Below are 19,780 nucleotides of genomic sequence, written 5' to 3'. Positions count from 1 at the left end.
ACTTGCAGTGTGGTGAACTGCTAATGCAAGGATCCGATGCAGCACATTAGAAGATCGGTGTACTTCATTTTTTGCTTGCTGTGTCCACTCCATGCAGTATTTTCAGTTAATATTTCTGTACTAGTACCTTTCCTTGTTATGTGATATGATCTAAGACTCCTGTGAAGGTCCAAACCACTAAACGTCAGTAACTTGCAGTTGAAATGTATTTTTTCTCTGTTCTAATGTTGCAAAGAAGTGCAGAGTAAAACAGTAATCTCACTCATTTAAAAAAACATCTGGAGGTCAATGTTTGAATTCCCTTTGAATAAAATTGTACTATACCAGGTACAATTTTTGTTAAAAGGGATGCAAAGTGCATAAAATGACCAGAAAGTGTGCTGTAAACTTTGAAAGTGTTTGCTTTGACTGCAGGGAGAATCTTCTCCCCACATCTCAATTTGGAGGAAAATGTGGAGCATGATGACTTCCTGGCTTCAGTTGGGGAGGGTGGAAGAAGAGCGATAAGAATCCAGGCACTTTGTACTGTTGGAAGGAAAATCACAAGCTAAGTCACACTGGGCTTCTTGCCAGCATTTTTCTGTAGCTGACTCACAGTACTGGCCTGTGAGCCTGTTAGCTTCCTGGTTCTACCACGTGGGAAACAGTAGGAGATAGTGAAATACCTGAGAAGCTATAAAAGGTTAAATCGTTGGTAGTATTCATCTTATTAAGCAGAAATAATAAACTTCTGTGCCAAAACAGAGATGTGTTTTTAAAAAAAGTACCTGAGCAAGGGCAGGCATATGTCCAGTGACACACTGCTCACACTAAATGAGGGGTTGTGATGTTTCTGGGAATTTATGTTAAAAAAAATTGCTATTCTTCTTGATAAAATATTTCAGCCAACAAGATCTAATTGATAAGTGAATGCTGTGTGATTCATTGAGAGATTAGTCACTATTCACCTGACAGATTATTGTTCTGACTTTTTTTTGGATTGGCTGATTTTAAAAACCTGAAAACTTCAGGTTTTTAGATCAGTATCTTGTATTCCTGGGAATACAATGTAATTGTATGCAATGAAATGTCAGCTGTTTTAAATTGTAACACAGAAATTGACATCAGGTGGTGCGTGATGTCTGCAGTATGGTATACAGGAAATGTAATTGTAATGACTCAGAAAGCCTGACTGTAATAGTTTATTACAGAATGTAAAGTGAAACCACTACTGTGGTGTACACATACTAGTCTTTGCCTAGGACAGCTCCAGCTGGGCAGGCCACTCTCTGTTACCAGGGTGTACGTACACACAGCAGTCCTTGGGACTATAGTTTAGCAGGCCCAGTCCTGAGCCTGCCTTATAAAAGACTCAGGTAATGAGTTTCAGCTGCACTGCCTGTTACCAGGTAAACACATCCTCATCGAGCCTCACAGAATGATCAGTCAGTGATTTCCCCATGGACCTGCCCCACCCCACCCCAGCCCAACGGTTTCCCCTTGTACCCATAATGATGGGACCTTCTTCATCACTTAGGCCGTGGTCTCATCTCCATCGCTTGTAGAGTCTGGTTGGGGGGGCGGGGGGGGGGTTCGCTGGCTGGTGGATGGGTAGGGGGGGGGAGAGGAGGAGGGACATGTAACGGAAAGGTAAATGCCCCTTTAGCAAAGAGGATCAAAGAGTCCCTACAAAGGCTTGTCCTCAGTGGGGACCTCTGACTGGGTGTTCGCCCGCTGCCTGTATCTCCATGTCTCAGTCAGAATCTCCGTCATCCAACTGACTGGCTCTTGAGTTTTTAGAAGGTAGAGTTTCCGATCTACAGGCCAGTGTGAAGGATGCCAACGGTGGCACGTTCATAGAAACAGTTGCTTCTGAGGAGGGTTCCCTCTGTAACAGGCAGAGATGATCTACATGCTTCTTTAAAGTCTTCTCCCTGTTTTTGCCATACAAGACACCAGTCCTGTTCTCTTGAGAATAACTCCCAGAATCCACCAAGAGCTGCCGCCAAAGTTCCTCACATGGACCATATCTTCTGGTTTGAAGTTTCTATCCAATCGTTGACCATCATGGTTCTTTTACTGGGCTCCTTGTTTTAGCTAGATATTGTTGGCCAAGTTTTGGAATGTCAAGCTGAAGGTGTCGGCCCATCAGTATCTCCGCCGGGGCTATTCTGGTTGTCATATGCAGCATGCTCCTATAATTAAAAAGGAAATATATGAGTTTTATTTATCAAGTACCTGTGGTATGTTTCTTCATGCCATTTTTGAATGTCTGAACTGCCTGCTCAGCCAGGATGTTTAAATGGGCATCGATAAAAGTTTAAAACGTGGAGCCCAAAATCTGCATGTACTCGCATCCAGGGCCTCCTCAGTCATTCCCAAGGGTACAATAAGGCTGCTGGCATGTTTTGCACTGTTTGACCAGGTTTTTGATATCAGTGCCTCGGCCACTAGACATATCTCTCTCTTTGGAGGAACAGGCTAAGCTGGTGGATAGCGGCAGGCAGCTCAAGGCATCCGTGTTGGCGATATGTCTCCCTGGCTGATGTTCTAAGGTATTTTCATAGACACCTAATAGTAATGCCTAGTGTTGAATCCAGGCTCGTGCAGTCGGAGGATTCACCTTGTCTTTCTTAAAGAGGTTTGTGATTGGTTGCTATAGTGAAATGCCGACTCAAACTGATGGAACATTTTCACCACGAGCACCATGGTTTCTTTTCTGATCTGGGCATACTTCTTCTCTGTGATTGGATGTCCTGTCCCATTGTACCAATGGTGTGATAATATCACTCCTATCCCATAGGGAGAGGTGTTGTAGGCTACAATGAGTGGTCTCAGCGTGTCATAAGGAGCAGGGTATATTTGTTAACAGCAATTGTTGTTTAATGTTTGCAATGGCTTTCTCTTGTGGCATTTGGCGTGGCCATTTCTGAATTGTGTATGGAGGAGTGCCAGCAGGGTCGCCAAGTTCAGTATAAATTTTCCCTAGTAATTTATGAGACTGAAACTCCATTGCGTTCCTTGGAGTCAGTGCCCCCTTTATGGCCTTCACCTTCTCTTCAACAGGGTAACTCTGTTAACTCTATACCTAGGGTACATTACTTTGTTGACCTGGAACACACATTTTACCCTTTTTAATTGGATGCCAGCATCAGACAAAAGCCGTAAGACCTCCTCTAAACTCTCCCAGTGTTCCTGTACAGTAACTCCTGACGTTAAAACATCATCCAGATAGACTGCCACTCCGGGAACCCTTTGAAGAATAACATAAGTTGAAGACACCCCAAAGGTTAAGCGAATATACTCATATAGCCCTTTGTGAGTATTTATGGTGACGTACTTCCCAGATGACGCCTCAAGCTCCAGTAGGTGTGGCTCATGCCTAATTTGGAAGTATCCATTTGCAGTACCCATTTTAAAGGTCTGTTGCCAATCCAGTTGGATTTTCTGTCCCTTCCCAAAAGGCTGGATCCTGGTCCTTCCATCACTTTTAAGAGGAGTTGTCTGATGCCCATACATAACTGGGGTTACAGTGGCCCCAACAATATATAAGGGTTCCCCAGTATAGGTGGCCAATCTAGCTTTGATGGATCACAGGCTTAAAGACAAGATGCCCAATCGGGAGTCACCAGAAGAGTTGCTCCTCAGTAATCAATACAGTGGCTCCTGTGTCTATCCTATGTCTCGGGGGTGGCCATTTACCTGGAGTTTAATCCTCATTGGAGCCACTTTGGGTGTGGCAATGCAATTCAGCTGCATCACTTCCTCGTTCTCCAGCTAGTTTATTGGAAAACCCTATCCTGTGTTAGCTTATCCTTCAGCCTGGGCAGTACGCATTTTGCCTTTTTCGATAGCCTTGCCTGGTGCGGACCCTGTGACTACGAGTGCAGCACAGATGTGCTCACTCCTCACTGCATTGTGGCGAGATTTCCCATATAGTTCTGGAATTTCACAGCCTGTGACTCCAGTCACCCTTGGCAGCAAATGGGAGACGTAAGCATTAGCTGCTGGGGACGTGGTTCTGTGGTATGGCGGTTGCCTAAGGCTGAGGATGGTACCATCTATGGACCCCTGAAGCTCTTGAGTCTCTTTTTGCTCATTTACAAAGGAAAGGGCCAGTTCTATGGCTTTATTGAAGTCCAGGGTTAATTTGGTCAGTAGTGTCTTTTGGGTTGCAATATTATAAATTTGACATATGAATGATTCCTTAACACTTCTGGAATTGCTGATCTGCACTGTTTTCTGCCAATTTCTGCAGTCTCATAAGGCCATAAGATATTTTGTTTTATTCATTCATGGGATATGGGCATCACTGGCTGGCCAGCATTTATTGCCCATCCCTAGTTGCCCTTGAGAAGATGCTGGTGAGCTGCCTTCTTGAATCGCTGCAGTCCATGTTCTGTGAGTTGACTCAATGTCTTTACGGATAGAATTCCAGGATTTTGGCCTCGTGACTGCGAAGGAACAGTGATATATTTCCAAGTCAGGATGGTGAATGGCTTGGAGGGGAACTTGCAAATGGTGGTGTTCCCATTTATCTGCTGCTCTTGTCCTTCTAGATGGAAGTGGTCGTGGGTTTGGTATGTGCTGTCTCAGGATTTTTGGTGAATTGCTGCATGTGTCTTGTAGATAGCACACACTGCTGCTACTGAGCGCTGATGGTGGAGGGATTGGATATTTGTAGATGTGGTGCCAATCAAGCGGCTGCTTTGTCCTGGATGGTGTCAAGCTTTTTGAGGTTGTTGGAGCTGCACCCAGCCAGGCAAGTGGGGAGTAATCCATCACACTCCTTACTTGTGCCTTGGTGGATGGCGGCTAGGCTTTGGGGAGTCAGGAGGTGAGTTACTCACTGCAGTATTCCCAGCTCTGACCTCTTCTTGTAGCCACTGTGTTTATGCAGTGAGTCCAGTTGAGTTTCTGGTCAATGGTAACCCCAAGGATGTTGACAGTGAGGGATTCAGTGATGGTTACACTATTGAATGTCAAGGTTAGAGTGTCACTTAATGGTGGTGGTCATTGCCTGGCATTAATGTGGTGAAAAATGTTACTTGCTACTTGTCAGCCCGAGACTGGATATTGTCCAGATCTTGTTACATTTGAATGTGAACTGCTTCAGCATCTGAGGAGTCACAGATGGTGCCGAACATTGTGCAGTCATTAGCAAACATCTCCACTTCTGACCTTGTGTCGGAGGGAAGGTCATTGATAAAGTAGCTGAAGATTGTTGGGCGTAGGACACTACCCTGAGGGAGTCCTGCAGAGATGTACTGGAGCTGAGATGACTGACCCTCCAGAACTAAACCATCTTCCGATGTACCAGGCATGACTCCAACCAGTGGAGAATTTGCCTCTGATACCCATTGATTCCAGTTTCGCTAGGGCTCCTTGATGCTACACTTGGTTAAATGCAGCCTTGATGTCAAGGGCTGTCACTCTCACCTCACATAGGAGCAGAATTAGGTCATTCGGCTCATTGCGCCTGCTCTGCCATTCAATCATGATCCTCGTGTCCATTCTACTGCCTTCTCTACGTAAACCTTGATCCTATTGTTGATCAAGAACCTATCTGTCGTGTCTTAAAGACTCTCAATGATCTGGTCTCCAGAGTCCTCTGTGGTAATGAGTTCCACAAATTCACCACCTTGGCTGAAGAAATTCCTCCTCATTTCAGTTTTATAGGAATGTCCCTTCACTCTGAGGTTGTGCCCTCAAGTGCTAGTCTCTCCCGCTAGTAGAAACATCCTCTCCACGTCCACTTTATCCAGCCTTTCAATATTCTGTAAGTTTCAATTAGATTCCCATCATCCTTTTAAACTCCATTGAGTATAGATCCAATCTCAACCACTCCTCATAGGACAAACCCTTCATTCCTGAGATCATTCTTGTGGACCTGTGGACCCCCTACTGGGTCAACACATCCTTCCTTGGGTTTGGGGTCCAAAACTATTCACAATATTCCAGATGTGATCTGACCAGAGCCTTACATAGGCTCAGCAGTTCATCCCTGTCTTGTCAAGAATTCAACGACTGGTTCCCCAGGGAGTCTATCTGCCGTGTTAAACCTGTAGCTTTGCAACATAACGGATGGTTTAGGGTTGTAGTGGCCAATACCATGCCTACCAATTTGCCAAAAGATTTTGAATCCAGGCGTGCTGGGTAGATTAAACTTTTTATGATGCTGAAAGTCAGGCGACCCACAAGCTGCTAGGAGGATGTTTTTTTTTGCAAGTTGACCCCTTCTACCCCATTTGCCCAGGGCAAAAATCTAATTATTTTGGTAGACTTCATACCTGCATCATAGGTTTACAGTCTCCCAAACAGCAGCATTTTCAATAACTCTCTGTTACTGGCTTCATTGAAAGGCAAGGCTGTCCAAAACTTTTCTTGTTCTTCACCAGTGTATTGGGTTAGGAAGTCCAACTGGTAAGGAACACCATTTGTTACAGAATGCAAAATAAAATCACTGCCACATTAGTTCTTGGGAGTACAGTTTAGCAGGCCCAGTCCTAGGCCTGCATTATAAAGGGCTCAGGTAACGAGTTCCAGCTGGGCAGGCCACTGCCTGTTACCAGGAGAACTCGTACACACTTAATGAGCCCCGCAGGGAGATCAATCAGTGATTCCCATGGACTTTGTCGGGGTTATCACAGTACAGCAAGTGTTTTTTGAAGGAGTAACCAAGAAAATAGATGAGGGCAGTGCAGTTGATTTTGTCGACATGGACTTTAGCAAGGCTTTTGACAAGATACCACATGGTTGGTTGTTGCATAAGGTTAAATCTTACAGGATCCAGGGTGAGGTAGCCAAATGGATACAAAATTGGCTTGATGGCAGAAGATAGAGGGTGGTTATAGAGAGTTGTTTTTCAAATTGGACGCCCGTGATCAGTGGTGTGCCTCAGGGGTTGGTGTTGGGTCCACTGTTATTTCTCGTCTATATTAATGATTTGGATGAGAATTTAGTAGGCATAGTTAGTAAGTTTTCAGATGACATGAAGATTGGTGGCATAGTGGACAGTGAAGAAGGTTATCTCGGATTGCAACAGGATCTTGATCAATTGGACCAGTGGGCTGACGAATGGCAGATGGAGTTTAATTTAGATAAATGCGAGGTGATGCATTTTGGTCGATTGAACCAGGCCAGGACTTACTCAGTTAATGATAGGGCACTGGGGAGAGTTGTAGAATAAAGAAATCTAGGGGTACGTGTTCATAGCTCCTTGAAAGTGAAGCCACAGGTGGAAACAGGTGAAGAAGGCATTCGGCATTTTTGGTTTCATTGGTCAGAACGTTGAATACAGGAGTTGGGATGTCTTGCTGAAGTTGTACAAGACATTGATAAGGCCACATTTGGAATACTGTGTACAACTCTGGTCACCCTATTATAGAAAGGATATTGTTAAACCAGAAAGAGTGCAGAAAGGAATTACTAGGATGATGCTGGTACTTGATGGTTTGAGTTATAAGGAGAGGCAGGATAGACTGGGACTTTTTTGTCTGGAGCGTAGGAGGCTTAGGAGTGATGTTATAGAGATCTATAAAATAATGAGGGGCATAGATCAGCTAGATAGTCAATATCTTTTCCCAAAGGTAGGGGAGTCTAAAACTAGAGGGCATAAGTTTAAGGTGAGAGGGGAGAGATACAAAAGAGTCCAGAGGGGCAATTTTTTCACAGAGTGTGGTGAGTGTCTGGAACAAGCTGTCAGAGGTAGTAGCAGAGGTGGGTAAAAGCGTTTAGACAGTTATATGGGTTAGATGGGTAGAGAGGAATATGGGACAAATGCGGACAATTGGGACTAGCTTAGGGGTTAAAAAGAAGCGGCATGGACAAGTTGGGCCGAAGGGTTTGTTTCCATGCTATAAACCTCTATGACTATCTGCAATGTTGCTGGCATTGAGTTGGAGGATACTGTTTTATAGCAGTGTTGTCAGTTTGTTAGGGGAAGTTGTTATGGGTTTGTAAGGAAGTCGCTGCACTCAAATGTCCAGGACAGGAGACAGAGGCAACTTGATAGTTTTTTCAATTTATGGGTGGCACACTGGTTAGCACTGGTGCCTCACAGTGCCAGGGACCAGGTTCAATTCTGGCCCTGGGCAACTATGTAGAGTTTGCACATTCTCCCTGTGTCTCTGGGTTTCCTGGGATGCTGCTGTTTCTGCAGAAATGTGTAGGTTGACCATGCTAAATTGCCCCTTAGTGTCAGGGGGATTAGCAGGGTAAATACATGGGGTTACAGGGATAGGACCTGGGTTTAAATGGTGGGATTGTTGTCGGTGCAGGTTGGATGGGCTGATGGGCTCTTTCTGCACTGTAGGGATTCTATAATTGTGTAGTAAATATGAAGGGTTAGTAATTACCCTGTGGTACCAGTGTGACAGTTACCACCTCTTTCTGCTGCAGGTATCAGCCATGCCTCAGAGCTCTGGCAGCCACAGCCATACTCCAGCTGTACACAGTGGGCACCATCACACCCCATCAGTTCAGCCTCATGGACAGCAGGTGGTACCCCAGAGCCATGCCCACCCTCCAGGAGCACCAGCCACACCAGTCCAAGGACAGCAGCAGTTCCAGAGGCTAAAGGTGAGCTCTCATTGCCGCAACAGGCCTGAATTTAAGAAGATCTGATTTCAAAGTTTATTTCTAAAAAAAACTTCAATTTGTTACTTAACACCCAAAATTTGAAATAAGAAAATTCCACTTTTTCTCCTATAACTTGCAGATATAAATGCATTCCTCAGTTATGTCCACATGTTTTCACGTCTAATTTCATTGCACTCGCCTGTCATTTAGATTTACTTGCAGTGAAGAGAACCATTTGTGTTTGCCTGTCAGAGACTGAAAGATTCGAAAATAATGATGAGTTTTTAATCCAGTTCAGCAAGGCTACTAATGTTAGAATTACAGATTTATTCCTCTTTAGTGCTAAGACCCAAATACCTGTATAATTAATATGCATAAGAAGGAAGTAACATAACAGTAATGTAATGTGGCACAGTGGTTAGCAGTGCTGCCTCACAGAATCAGGGACCCGGTTCAATTCCCGGCTTGGGTCACTGTCTGTGTGTAGTTTGCACATTCTCCCTGTGTCAGCGTGGGTTTCCTCCGGGTGCTCCGGTTTCCTCCCACAGTCCGAAAGACATGCTGGTTAGGGTGCATTGACCCGAACAGCCGCTTGGCTATGGCAACTAGGGGAATTTCACAGTAACTTCATTGCCATGTTAATGTAAACCTTACTTGTGACTAATAAATGAACTTTAATTCAACAATGTAAATTTCAGGTCATTACTTAAAGAACGAAGAAAGAGATTACAATTTTTCTTATGGCAGACATAGAACATGTAATTCTTCACTGGATTCAGTCATTAATATTTGAAAATATCAAAGAACAAAGAAAATAGAGCACAGGAACAGTCCCTTTGGCCCTCCAAGCCCGCACCAATCATGATGCCCTAACTATATTTTAAAAAAAAACCTTCTGCCCTTACTCAGACCATATCCCTCTGTTCCCTCCCTATCCATGTACCTATATTATGTAAACGGGAATAGGAAAAGGATGGCTCCTACTGAGGGTGATAAGCATGGGCTGAGCGGCCACCTTTGTCATAAGATTCTGTCAAACGACCGCATAAACCATGGGTGTGAAGAGAAACCAATTTCACAAAATTATCTGGAACTGTAAATTATGTCATAATCTGAGGAGTGAGTCTGTAGGTGTAATTTAATTTAGTTTTTATTCTGCCCTGAGCTACTGGCATGATAGTTGTCTGACCGTCGAACGTGAAGCAGTAATTTAAAGCGTACAGCTGTTAGAAAGCAGTATTGTTGCACTATCTTCACAATATTACACCCTCATATAAGATTATGAATTACCATAAGATTTGTTACACCAGTTTTTCTTGAGTTCCATGGCTATGTCTATATGTTATGATGTGGAGGTAGGTTGGACACAGTAAGAAGTCCAATAGGTTTATGAGGAATCACTAGCTTTTGGTGAACTGCCCCTTCATCAGGTAAGTCACCTGACTTACCTGATGAAGGAGCAATGTTCTGAAAGCTCGTGATTGCAAATGAACCTGTTGGACTTAAACTTGGTATTGAGACTTCTTACTATGTCTATATGTTAATACTATGTTTTACCAAGCTTGTACAGCATTCTGCTCTTACAAAGGTGAGATAACATGTTTTTAAAAAATGTTGACATAAACAGTTAAATGGAAGTAAATGGAGGGACCCATCCTACCTTCCCATCTCTCCTTGTGTGTAAGGATGAGTTATGTCAGTGTATTCAGTCTTTCTGGTGTGTGTGTGTGTGTGTGTGTGTGTGTGTGTGTGTGTGTGTGTGTGTTGCAGAATCTACTTCTTCCTGAGTCTTGCTGCCTCATGTTTTTGCAGTTTTTAAGTTTACACAGAACCTCTCTTTGTACAATATCGTTCATGTGGTTCCATTTCAGTTTAATCCTAACCTACTTTAAAAGTAACTTCTTCAAAAGTAACTCTTATTATAAAGTGTATTCGACCATTCTGAGAATGCAATACAATGCTGTATAAAATGCATGTCTTTTTTTCCGTCTCTTTTCTTTTTCACCACCCCTTGCTTTCTCTTTCACTCTTTCTTGTATTCTTTCTTCACCTTTTTTTCACACTGTCTATTTCTCCAAGCTTGATTAAAGGAAAGCGTGAAACTGGATAACTTGGTGCAGCAGACACTTGAGAAAATAGTTGTGTGAAAAATGTTATCAAACATTGCTTGATAAGGTATCTGTTGCACTTACCCATCATAACAACGTTATCTGTTAGAGTGCAATCTATGTTTTTTTCCGCCCTATAGTATCAAGTGCCAAAACTAGTCTTCCTTTATGATTCTGCGATATGCCTTTCTAACATTTTGACGTTGCATTTCTGATGCTTGATGCAGTGCTGTATTAACATCTTATGTTGCATATATGATTGAAATATTGCATCTTGGCACTCTTGTATTGCTGTCCACTGACAATATGGTTTAACAGCGCTATTGAGTTGCCATGACAATGTTGCTTTCGAGTGCTGTTGTATTAATTGCCATGTGATGATGTTATTCTACTATGGTGTTTTGCGTAATAGCCCCAGTGTTGCTAATGTAGAGTACAAGTTTGACATTAACAATGATGCACCATACTGCATTTTTTGCAATTCCCCACATGATAATTGGTAATGATAAGCAGTCACAATCCATGAGGGAACATAGCCATCTCTTTCTTTCAGAGGAGGATAAGTGGTTACGTAGCCTGAACGGCGCCACACCTCATCAAGCATGGGACAAGGCAAGGAGGTAGCTCTTCATGAGCTAGCATCACTGGTACAAGGCTTGAACCCATGCTGCACCACACTGTAACCATCTGGCTAATTAGGCTAACTGACCTCCTGCAATGTCCTGCATAAATGTTAATTTTTCACAATGATTTTGAATAGATTGTTCTGAGAATGTTATCACCTATTGACCTATTTGCTCTTTAGCTTGAAGTTATTGTCCTAAAAAGATGTTTCTACTGCTGTCCCTTTTTTTTTGCCTTCCATTTTGTCAGGTTGAAGATGCTTTGTCCTATCTTGACCAGGTGAAGTTGCAGTTTGGAAACCAGCCCCAGGTTTACAATGATTTTCTTGACATCATGAAGGAGTTCAAATCTCAGAGGTAGGGTACAGGGAAATTCTCTCCCTTTGCTTCTACCACATAGATGGGTGTATAGACTGATCCGCTTTTTCACATTTTAAAAGAATTGTGACTTATATGTCAATTAATGCAGGAATCTTAAAGTCATTACTGTACAGAAAGAGGGCATTCAGCCTATCGAGTCCATGCTGGCTCTCTAGAGCAATACAGTCGGTTCTATGTCCCCGCTCTGTCCTTGTGTCCCTCAGTTTTATTTTCCTCAGTGCTGATCTAGTTTCCATTTGAAATCACTGATCATATTCACTTCCACCGCTCTTGTATGCAGTGAATTTCAGGTTATTATACATCGCCCTATCACTCTTGCCCAAAACTTCAGATCTGTGGTCCTGGTCCTTGTAAAGGCAACATCTTTTCTAAACTGGTCATAAAATCTTGTAGTAAGTCGTCTCACAACACTAGGTTAAAGTCCAACAGGTTTATTTGGGAGCAAAAGCCACTAGCTTTCAGAGCGCTGCCCCTTCAACAGGTGAGTGGGAGTTCTATTCACAAACAGGGCATATAAAGACACAAACTCAATTTACAAAATAATGGTTGGAATGCGAGTCTTTCCAGATAATCAACCCTGAAAGGTACAGTGTGATTGGAGAGAGTGTTAAGCACAGGTTAAAGAGATGTGTATTGTCTCCAGAAAGGACAGTTAGTGAGATTTTACAAGCCCAAGCAAGTCATGGGGGTTACAGATAGTGTGACATGAGCCCAAGATCCCGGTTGTGGCTGTCAATCTCTGCTCAGCGACTCTGCACTGTCATGTGTCATGAAGGCCACCTTGTAGAACGCTTATCTGAAGATCAGAAGCCAAATGCCCGTGATTGCTGAAGTATTCACCTGATGTGGAGATGCCGGTGTTGGATTGGGATAAACACAGTAAGAAGTCTCACAACACCAGGTTAAAGTCCAACAGGTTTACTTGCTAGCAAAAACCACTAGCTTTTGGAGCGCTGCCCCTTCATCAGGCGAGTGGGAGTTCTAGTCACAAACAGCACATAAAGACACAAACTCAATTTAAAAAATAATGATTGGAATACGAGTCTTTACAGGTAATCAAGTCTTAAAGTACAGACAGTGTGAGTGCAGAGAGCGTTAACCACAGGTTTTTGCTACCAAATAAACCTGTTGAACTTTAACCTGGTATTGTGAGAATTCTTACTGTGTTACCCTAGTCCGACGCCACCATCTCCACATCACGACTACCATAAAATCTTGCACATAACTTCCTTTGCTTCAAGGAGAATGTCCCCAATTTCTCTGACTAGACATTATGTCTGTCAGGCAGTGAGCTGCTGCTGGGGCTCTGTCTCTTTAACAATGAGATCCTGCCCTGGAGACCTGACGGCACTTGGGACCTGTGTTCAATTCCCAGCCTTGGGTCACTGTCTGTGTAGAGTCTGCATGTTCTGTCCGCATGTTCTCCCAATGTCTGCATGGTTTTCCTCTGGGTGCTCTGGTTTCCTCCCACACTCCAAAGATGTGTGGGTTAGGTGGATTGGCCTTTCAGTTACTTTTATTACATAGACAGTTTTGGAGTCTACAAGAGTGGGAGGAGTGGCACTAATTGGATAACTCAGAGCTAGCACGAACATAAAGAGCCAAATGGCTTCCTTCTATGCTGTAAAATTCATTAATTGTAAATGCCACAGCTAATTTGTGCAGAGCAAAATCCAACAGACGCTAACAGGGGTATGTAACTAATTAAGGGAAGGTTGAGAAGGCGATTGCATTATTTGTTGGAATGGTAGAGACTGCATTCGTAGAATAGAATCATAGAACCCCTACAGTGCAGAAGGAGGCCACTTTGGCCCATCGAGCCTGCACTGACAATCCCAGCCAGGCCCTATCCCTGTATCCTCACATAATTACCCTGCTAATCCCCTGATATGAAGGAGAAATTTAACATGGCCAATCCATCTAACCTGCACATCTTTGGACTGTGGGAGGAAGCCCATGCAGACACGAGGAGAATGCACGAGCTCCTCACAGATAGTTACTCGAGGCCGGAATCGAACCCCGGGGCTCTGTCACTGTGAGGCAGCAGTGCTAACCACAAGAAAAATGAAACAAAATTATATTGTTTCTGGTCATACATAATAGGACATCTTGCTTTATCAGAATTGAAGCATGATTGCATTTTAATTTTCTCCTTCCATGATTCCCCCTTTATTCTTATTGAGTGATATCAGTGAAAACACTTCAGGCTCGGTGAAGATGTTTGGATAGTAAATGTATTGGTTTGTTTTGGTAGGGTGAGGTTACAGAGTTGAATTTTAATGACCTCTTTTTGAAATGTTGCAGCATTGATACCCCCGGAGTGATCAGCCGGGTTTCTCAGCTCTTCAAAGGACACCCCGACCTCATCATGGGCTTCAACACCTTCCTCCCTCCCGGCTACAAAATTGAGGTGCAGACTAATGACATGGTGAATGTGACAACGCCAGGGCAAGTGCATCAGATCACTCCTCAGCATGCAGCCCAGCCGCAGCCCCAACAACAGCACCAGCAGCAACCCCAGCAGCATGCTGCTCCTGCCCCAGCTCAACCAGCTCCACAACCACCTCCTGCCAAAATCCCCAAGGTGAGCAGGCTCAGAATAATCTCCCGGCATTCTCAGCATTGTATAACCTGGTTCACCGTTGCTGCTTTTCGGGCTTTACCCAACCTGTAGGACAGACGAGATCCTCTGCCATTCCCAATTGTGCAAACCTGAATGCCACCATATACCACCGTGCCACCTCTCTGTATCACCACAAACCTATTCTCCTAGCTCTCTCTCTCAATTGCCATTCTTTGAAGGTAAACTTCTGAGTTGTGAGCACTGTCCCTACTTTGATAGTGCTGTTTTAAAGATCCGAACAGATATGCATGATTGCTGCTGGCTAAGGTATCAACTGTCAGGTTTTGTGTAATGCCTTCCAATATTACAAACTTGACATCTCCCAATTGCTGAACGCAGATGGGAAAACATACAGGGTGAGATTCTCCGGTCTCCCAGCCCTGTGTTTCTCGGTGGAGGAAGGCAGTGTGCCGTTCACTAGTGATGGGATTATCGGTCAATGGAATTCTTTGCTGCTGCAAGTGGGCCCCAGAATCCTGGCCATAATATCCAGCATTAGGAATTGGACCTGATGACTGACTCAGTACTGGTGAAACTTTGCTAGTGTACTTCAAGGCATTGCTTGCATGGCGGGGACTAATACAATATTGTGCTTGCGTTGGTTGGATTTATTTGCTGGTACGGTGAGCACTAGGTTATTACTTGAATAATTGCAGAGTTGTCACTAAATTTAATAAGTACTTTTCTCTCAGGTGAATGGGTGGGTCTTGCTTTAGGAAGCTCATGCACTTCCATGGTCAGCTAGACTGCTGCATGAACCTAAAGCATCTGCTGATCGATAACTAACAGACACATTTTTCCACTTGAGTGTTCATTAGATTCCTAATTTTCTTTTGAGCGTTGGCAAAATTGGAACTAACTTCAACTGCTAAGCTTTATCAAAGCATTGGTCGTTCATCAGTGCAACCTTCAGAACTGTGACAGCATTAAACGTTTGCAGAATCAATATGTAATTGTTCCTTTACATGTACGTTTAATAGCGGATTCCCCCTCCCCATGTGGGAAGGGGTGAAAGGGTTTTCACCTTCTAACAGCTGGACTTTATTTAAAGTTAAAAAAAGCATATCATTTAATAAATAACTAGGTGAGCAGTGATTAGTTGACACTAAGAACATGTGATAACAGCTTCCATGGTCATGAAGTCCTGGGAATGAATCAACATGGTGAAATTACCATGTAGTCAGGAATGTTAGCTTTTGGTGTGCGGTATCAAAAGCGGTAGAAACTCGTCTGTGAAATAAAACAGATTTCACTGTTGGTGTGGTGAACAGCTCCCTTCAACAAGCCTGTCCTTTTGCAAAATATTCATCAAATCATAGATTCCCTACAGTGCAGAAGGAGGCCATTCAGCCTTTCAAGTCTGCACTGACCACAAGCCCACTCAGGCCCTATCCCCGTAATCTCTATTTATCCTCCCATGTCTCCCTGGCACTAGGAGTCACCTAGCCAATGAACCTAACCAGCATGTCTTTTGGACTGTGGGAGGAAACCGGAACACCCGGAAGAAACCCACACAGACACGGGGAGAGCGTGCAGACGCCACACAGGCAGTGAACTGAGGTCAGAATCGAACCAGGGTCCCTGGTGCTGAGGCAGTAGTGCTAACCACTGTGCCACTGTTATTATCTGACTTGATGCACAAACATTGTTTTTTTTAAAAAACAACAGCAACTGGCATTATTATATTACAACAAATGAGAGTTTATAAAGCAAAATTGCACACCAGGATGCAAAATGTCAAAAAGGTAAGTTTTGAGGAGTAACTTAGAGGAAGAAAGGAAGATTGTTGAGAGGTTTAGGGAGGGAATACCTGATCTTAATGTCTATGCAGCTGAAGGCAGGTCCAGTGATGTGGAGCAATTAAAATTGGAAATGCAGAAGAGGCCAGAACTAAATCAGTGTCAATATCATGGAGGATTGTGGGTTGGAGGAGACTGGAGAGATTGGGAGGAGAGAGGCCATGGAGGGATTTTAAAACAAGGATGGGAATTTTAAAATCAAGGCATTACTTGATCAGGAGTCAGTGTAGGTCAGTGAGCACAAGGGTGATTGGTGAATGAGACTTGATGCAAGTAAACTGTTTTGCAGCAGAATTTTAGATGACTTCAAGTTCACAGAAAGTGGGAGGCCAGATTGGAATAGTGAAGTATAGAGATAGCAAATGTCTGAATGAGCTTTCCAGCAACAGATGAGCTGAGGAAGGGATGGATTTGGGCAATGTTATGGAGGTGGGAATGAGCAGCATGAATGATGGCATAAGTATGTGTTTGGAAGCACATTTCATCATCTATGACTCTCAGGTTGTGAAGGTCTGGTTTAGTCTCAGATAGTTATCAGGGAGAGGGATGGAGGTCAAAACTAGAAAGTGGAGTTTGGAGCAGTGACCATAGACAATGGCTTCAGCCTTCCCAATATTTAATTGGAAGAAAGTACTGCTGCTCCAGGCTTGGATTTTGGATAAGCTTTTGATAATTTAGCAACAGTGGATGAATCAAAGGAAGTGGTGTTGACGTAAAACTGGATGTCAACAGCGTACTCGTGAAAATTAATTCTGTGATGTCACCGAGGAGGAGGCACCACGGATAATGGTATAGGAGCAGGAAGAGAAGCCATTACAGGCAATACTTTGGCTACAATTAGACAGATAAGGATAGAACCTGGTGAGTGCAGCTGGACAGTGGTGGAGAAACATTGGTGGTGGATTTGCCAATGATATGAAGGTAGGTGGAAGGACATGTTGGATGAGGATGTTTTGATTCTGCAACGATATAGATAGGTTGAGTAACGGGATGAGTTTAATGTGGGGAAGTGAGAGGTCATGCACTTTGGTAGGAGGAATCAAAAGTTTGATTATTATCTGAATGGAGAGAGACTACAGGTGAGCCAAGTACAGAGGGATCTGGGTGTTCTAGTGCACGACTCACAAAAATGCTAGTGGGTAGGTCCAACAAGTAGTTAAGAAGGCAAATGGCAATTTGGCCTTTATTGCAAAGGGGTTGGAGTTTAAAAATAGGTTTTATTACAATTGTACAGGATGTTGATGAGGCCTCATGTGGAACACTGCATACAATTTTGGTCCTCTTACCTAAAAAAGGATATAGTAAGATTAGAGGCAGTCCAAAGGAAATTCACCAGGTTAATTCCTGGGCTGAGAGGGTTGTCCTATCAAGAGATATTAAATAGCCTGGGTTTGTATTCCTTGGAGTTTCGAAGACTGAGGGCTGACCTTATTCAAGAATGTAAGGTCTTGATGCAGCTTGACTGGGCAGATGGTGAAATGTTTTCACTAGTCAGAATGTCTGAAACAGGGGCACATAGCAACAAGATAAAAGGCCAGTCACTTAAAATTGAGATGCGTAAAAATTTCTTCTTGCAGAATGTAGTGAATCTCTGGAATTCTCTGCCCCAAATGTAGTGGAGGCTGGATCACTGGAAGTATTTAAAGTGGAGGTGGATAAATATTTGAGAGATCAAGGAATAGAGGGCTGGGGGAAATGGCACAGAAAAGGAGTTGAGTCCGACATAGATCCGGGAATGTATTGAATGGCGGGGCAGCTTGAAGGGCCTGGAGGCCCACTCCTACTTCTGTTTCTTGTGTTTCGTGTGGTTGGTGTGATCAGTGGTGTCAAATGCTGCAGTTAGGTCAGGGAGGGATAGTTTATTTTTGTTGTAGTCAGATAGGAGATGTCATTCTTTGATCAGAGCAGTTTCTGTCCTGTGACGGGGGTGGAAACTTGGTTGGAGGGTTTCAGACCTGCAGTTCCGGCATAGGTGTGCATGGATTTAGGGGTGGGGAAAGGGTAGCGGCAACATGCCCAAGGATTTTGGATGGGAAAGGGAAATTGGAAATGGGGTGGGATCTGTGGTGGGATTGATAGTTTTTTTTGAGTAGTGGGCTGATAACAACATATAAAAGAGGGGAGAGTCTGAAGAGAGAATACTTAATGCTAATGTCAGTAATAATACGGATCATCATGCGCTGAACACTGATAATTTGTTTGGTTGCACTTTATCCAGTATGTATTTTTATAAAATAGTTGTTCCAGTCTCTGCAGTTCTCTTTGTCAAAATCAGTTTTGAGTTGGAATTATAAATCCCATGAATTAGTAAGTAGTAAAACTAATTTGCTTCATGGAAACACACTTTACAAGCCTGGATTTATTTTCCCATTTACTGCTGTCCAGAATAATGTCTGTAATGCTGTAGCCTTTTGTCAAACTGTTTTTCAAGTTTTGCTCACTATTCCAAAAGGTTTAAATGATGTCAACTTTCTGTTATATAAAGTCTGTGGAAATTTTTCCGAGAGTTGTGAAGTATACAAAATATACACCTCCCCTCGTATGTTTGGATAGTGTAATGTGTGTGTTGAGTGACAGTGATGGGAATCTCGTTATGCACAAATTGGTTACTGCCTAAATTGGAATTCCCTTAAATTAATCCTGTACTTGACACAGTAGTTAGCATTGCTGCCTCACAGCATCAGGGACCTAGGTTCAATTCCTGATTTGGGTCACTGTCTACATGGAGTCTGCCTGTTCTCCCCGTGTCTGCATGGATTTCCTCTGGGCGTACCGGTTTCCTCCTAAGTTTGAAAGACTTGCTGGTTGGGTGCATTGGCCATGCTAAATTCTCCCTCAGTGTACCCAAACATGCACCGGAGTGTGGCGACTAGAGGATTTTCGCAGTAACTTCATTGCAGTGTTAATGTAAGCCTACTTGTGACACTAATAAATAAACTTAAATGTACTAACTTCCAGTCCAGATCACTGCCAGGATTAGAACATTAATAATGTGCTTATAGGGATTCAGGTCAATAGAAAATGCATCAGCGTAAAATATTTGCCATTTGGGTTTTAAACTGAAAAAAGGTTAATATCTTCCTTAGCATACACATTACACAGCTGTAAAAAATCAGAGAAGGTGAATCATGCCTTTCCATAATGCAGAGTAGACATCAGCCTATAAATCAATTCCTTCACCGGTCATTGCAATGAATTGCTCAGTCAGAGCGACATTGTGGGGAAGCCATTCACAGTTCTTCCCATGTCTGACAAAGACAGGCAGGTATTAGACAAGCTATGGGTCCACATAGTTACTAATCACACAGTGCAAACATTTATAGATTTCAAGTGATAATTCATAGGCACAAAAACAGAAAATGCTGGAAAATCTCAATGTGCCTGACAGCATCTGTAGAGAGAGAATAAAGCTAATGTTTTGAGTCTGATGACCCTTCATCAGAGCTGAAGACAGTAGAAAATAGGGTGTTACTTATACCCATAGGGGGAGGACGGAAGGGGATCGACAAAGATGCCATAAACAAAAATACAAAGAGGATGTAAATAGAATCACCACAGTGCAGAATGAGGCCAATTGGCCAATCGAGTCTGCACCAACCACAATCCCACCCAGACCCTATTCTTGTAACCTCACATATTTACTACCCTGCTAATCCCCATGACACAAGGGTTAATTTAGCATGATCA

General features: G+C 43.3%; 1 protein-coding gene across 5 annotated transcripts in view; it reads left to right on the top strand.

Moving 5' to 3' along the window:
• The window catches only part of sin3aa (SIN3 transcription regulator family member Aa), a 145,468-nt gene that overhangs the window by 60,239 nt on the left and 65,449 nt on the right, over positions 1-19,780 (top strand). For all 5 annotated transcript variants that reach the window (XM_080216320.1, XM_080216319.1, XM_080216321.1 and 2 more), the window contains exons 3-5: positions 8,380-8,559; positions 11,541-11,647; positions 13,976-14,255. In XM_080216320.1, coding sequence (XP_080072446.1) covers positions 8,380-8,559; positions 11,541-11,647; positions 13,976-14,255 — 567 coding nt within the window. The remainder of the gene's footprint in view (positions 1-8,379; positions 8,560-11,540; positions 11,648-13,975; positions 14,256-19,780) is intronic.

This window comes from Carcharhinus amblyrhynchos, chromosome 32 (assembly GCF_965287045.1).
Source record: "Carcharhinus amblyrhynchos chromosome 32, sCarAmb.v2.hapA, whole genome shotgun sequence".
Taxonomy (NCBI): domain Eukaryota; kingdom Metazoa; phylum Chordata; class Chondrichthyes; order Carcharhiniformes; family Carcharhinidae; genus Carcharhinus; species Carcharhinus amblyrhynchos.
This window is presented reverse-complemented; position numbering and strand designations above follow the sequence as displayed.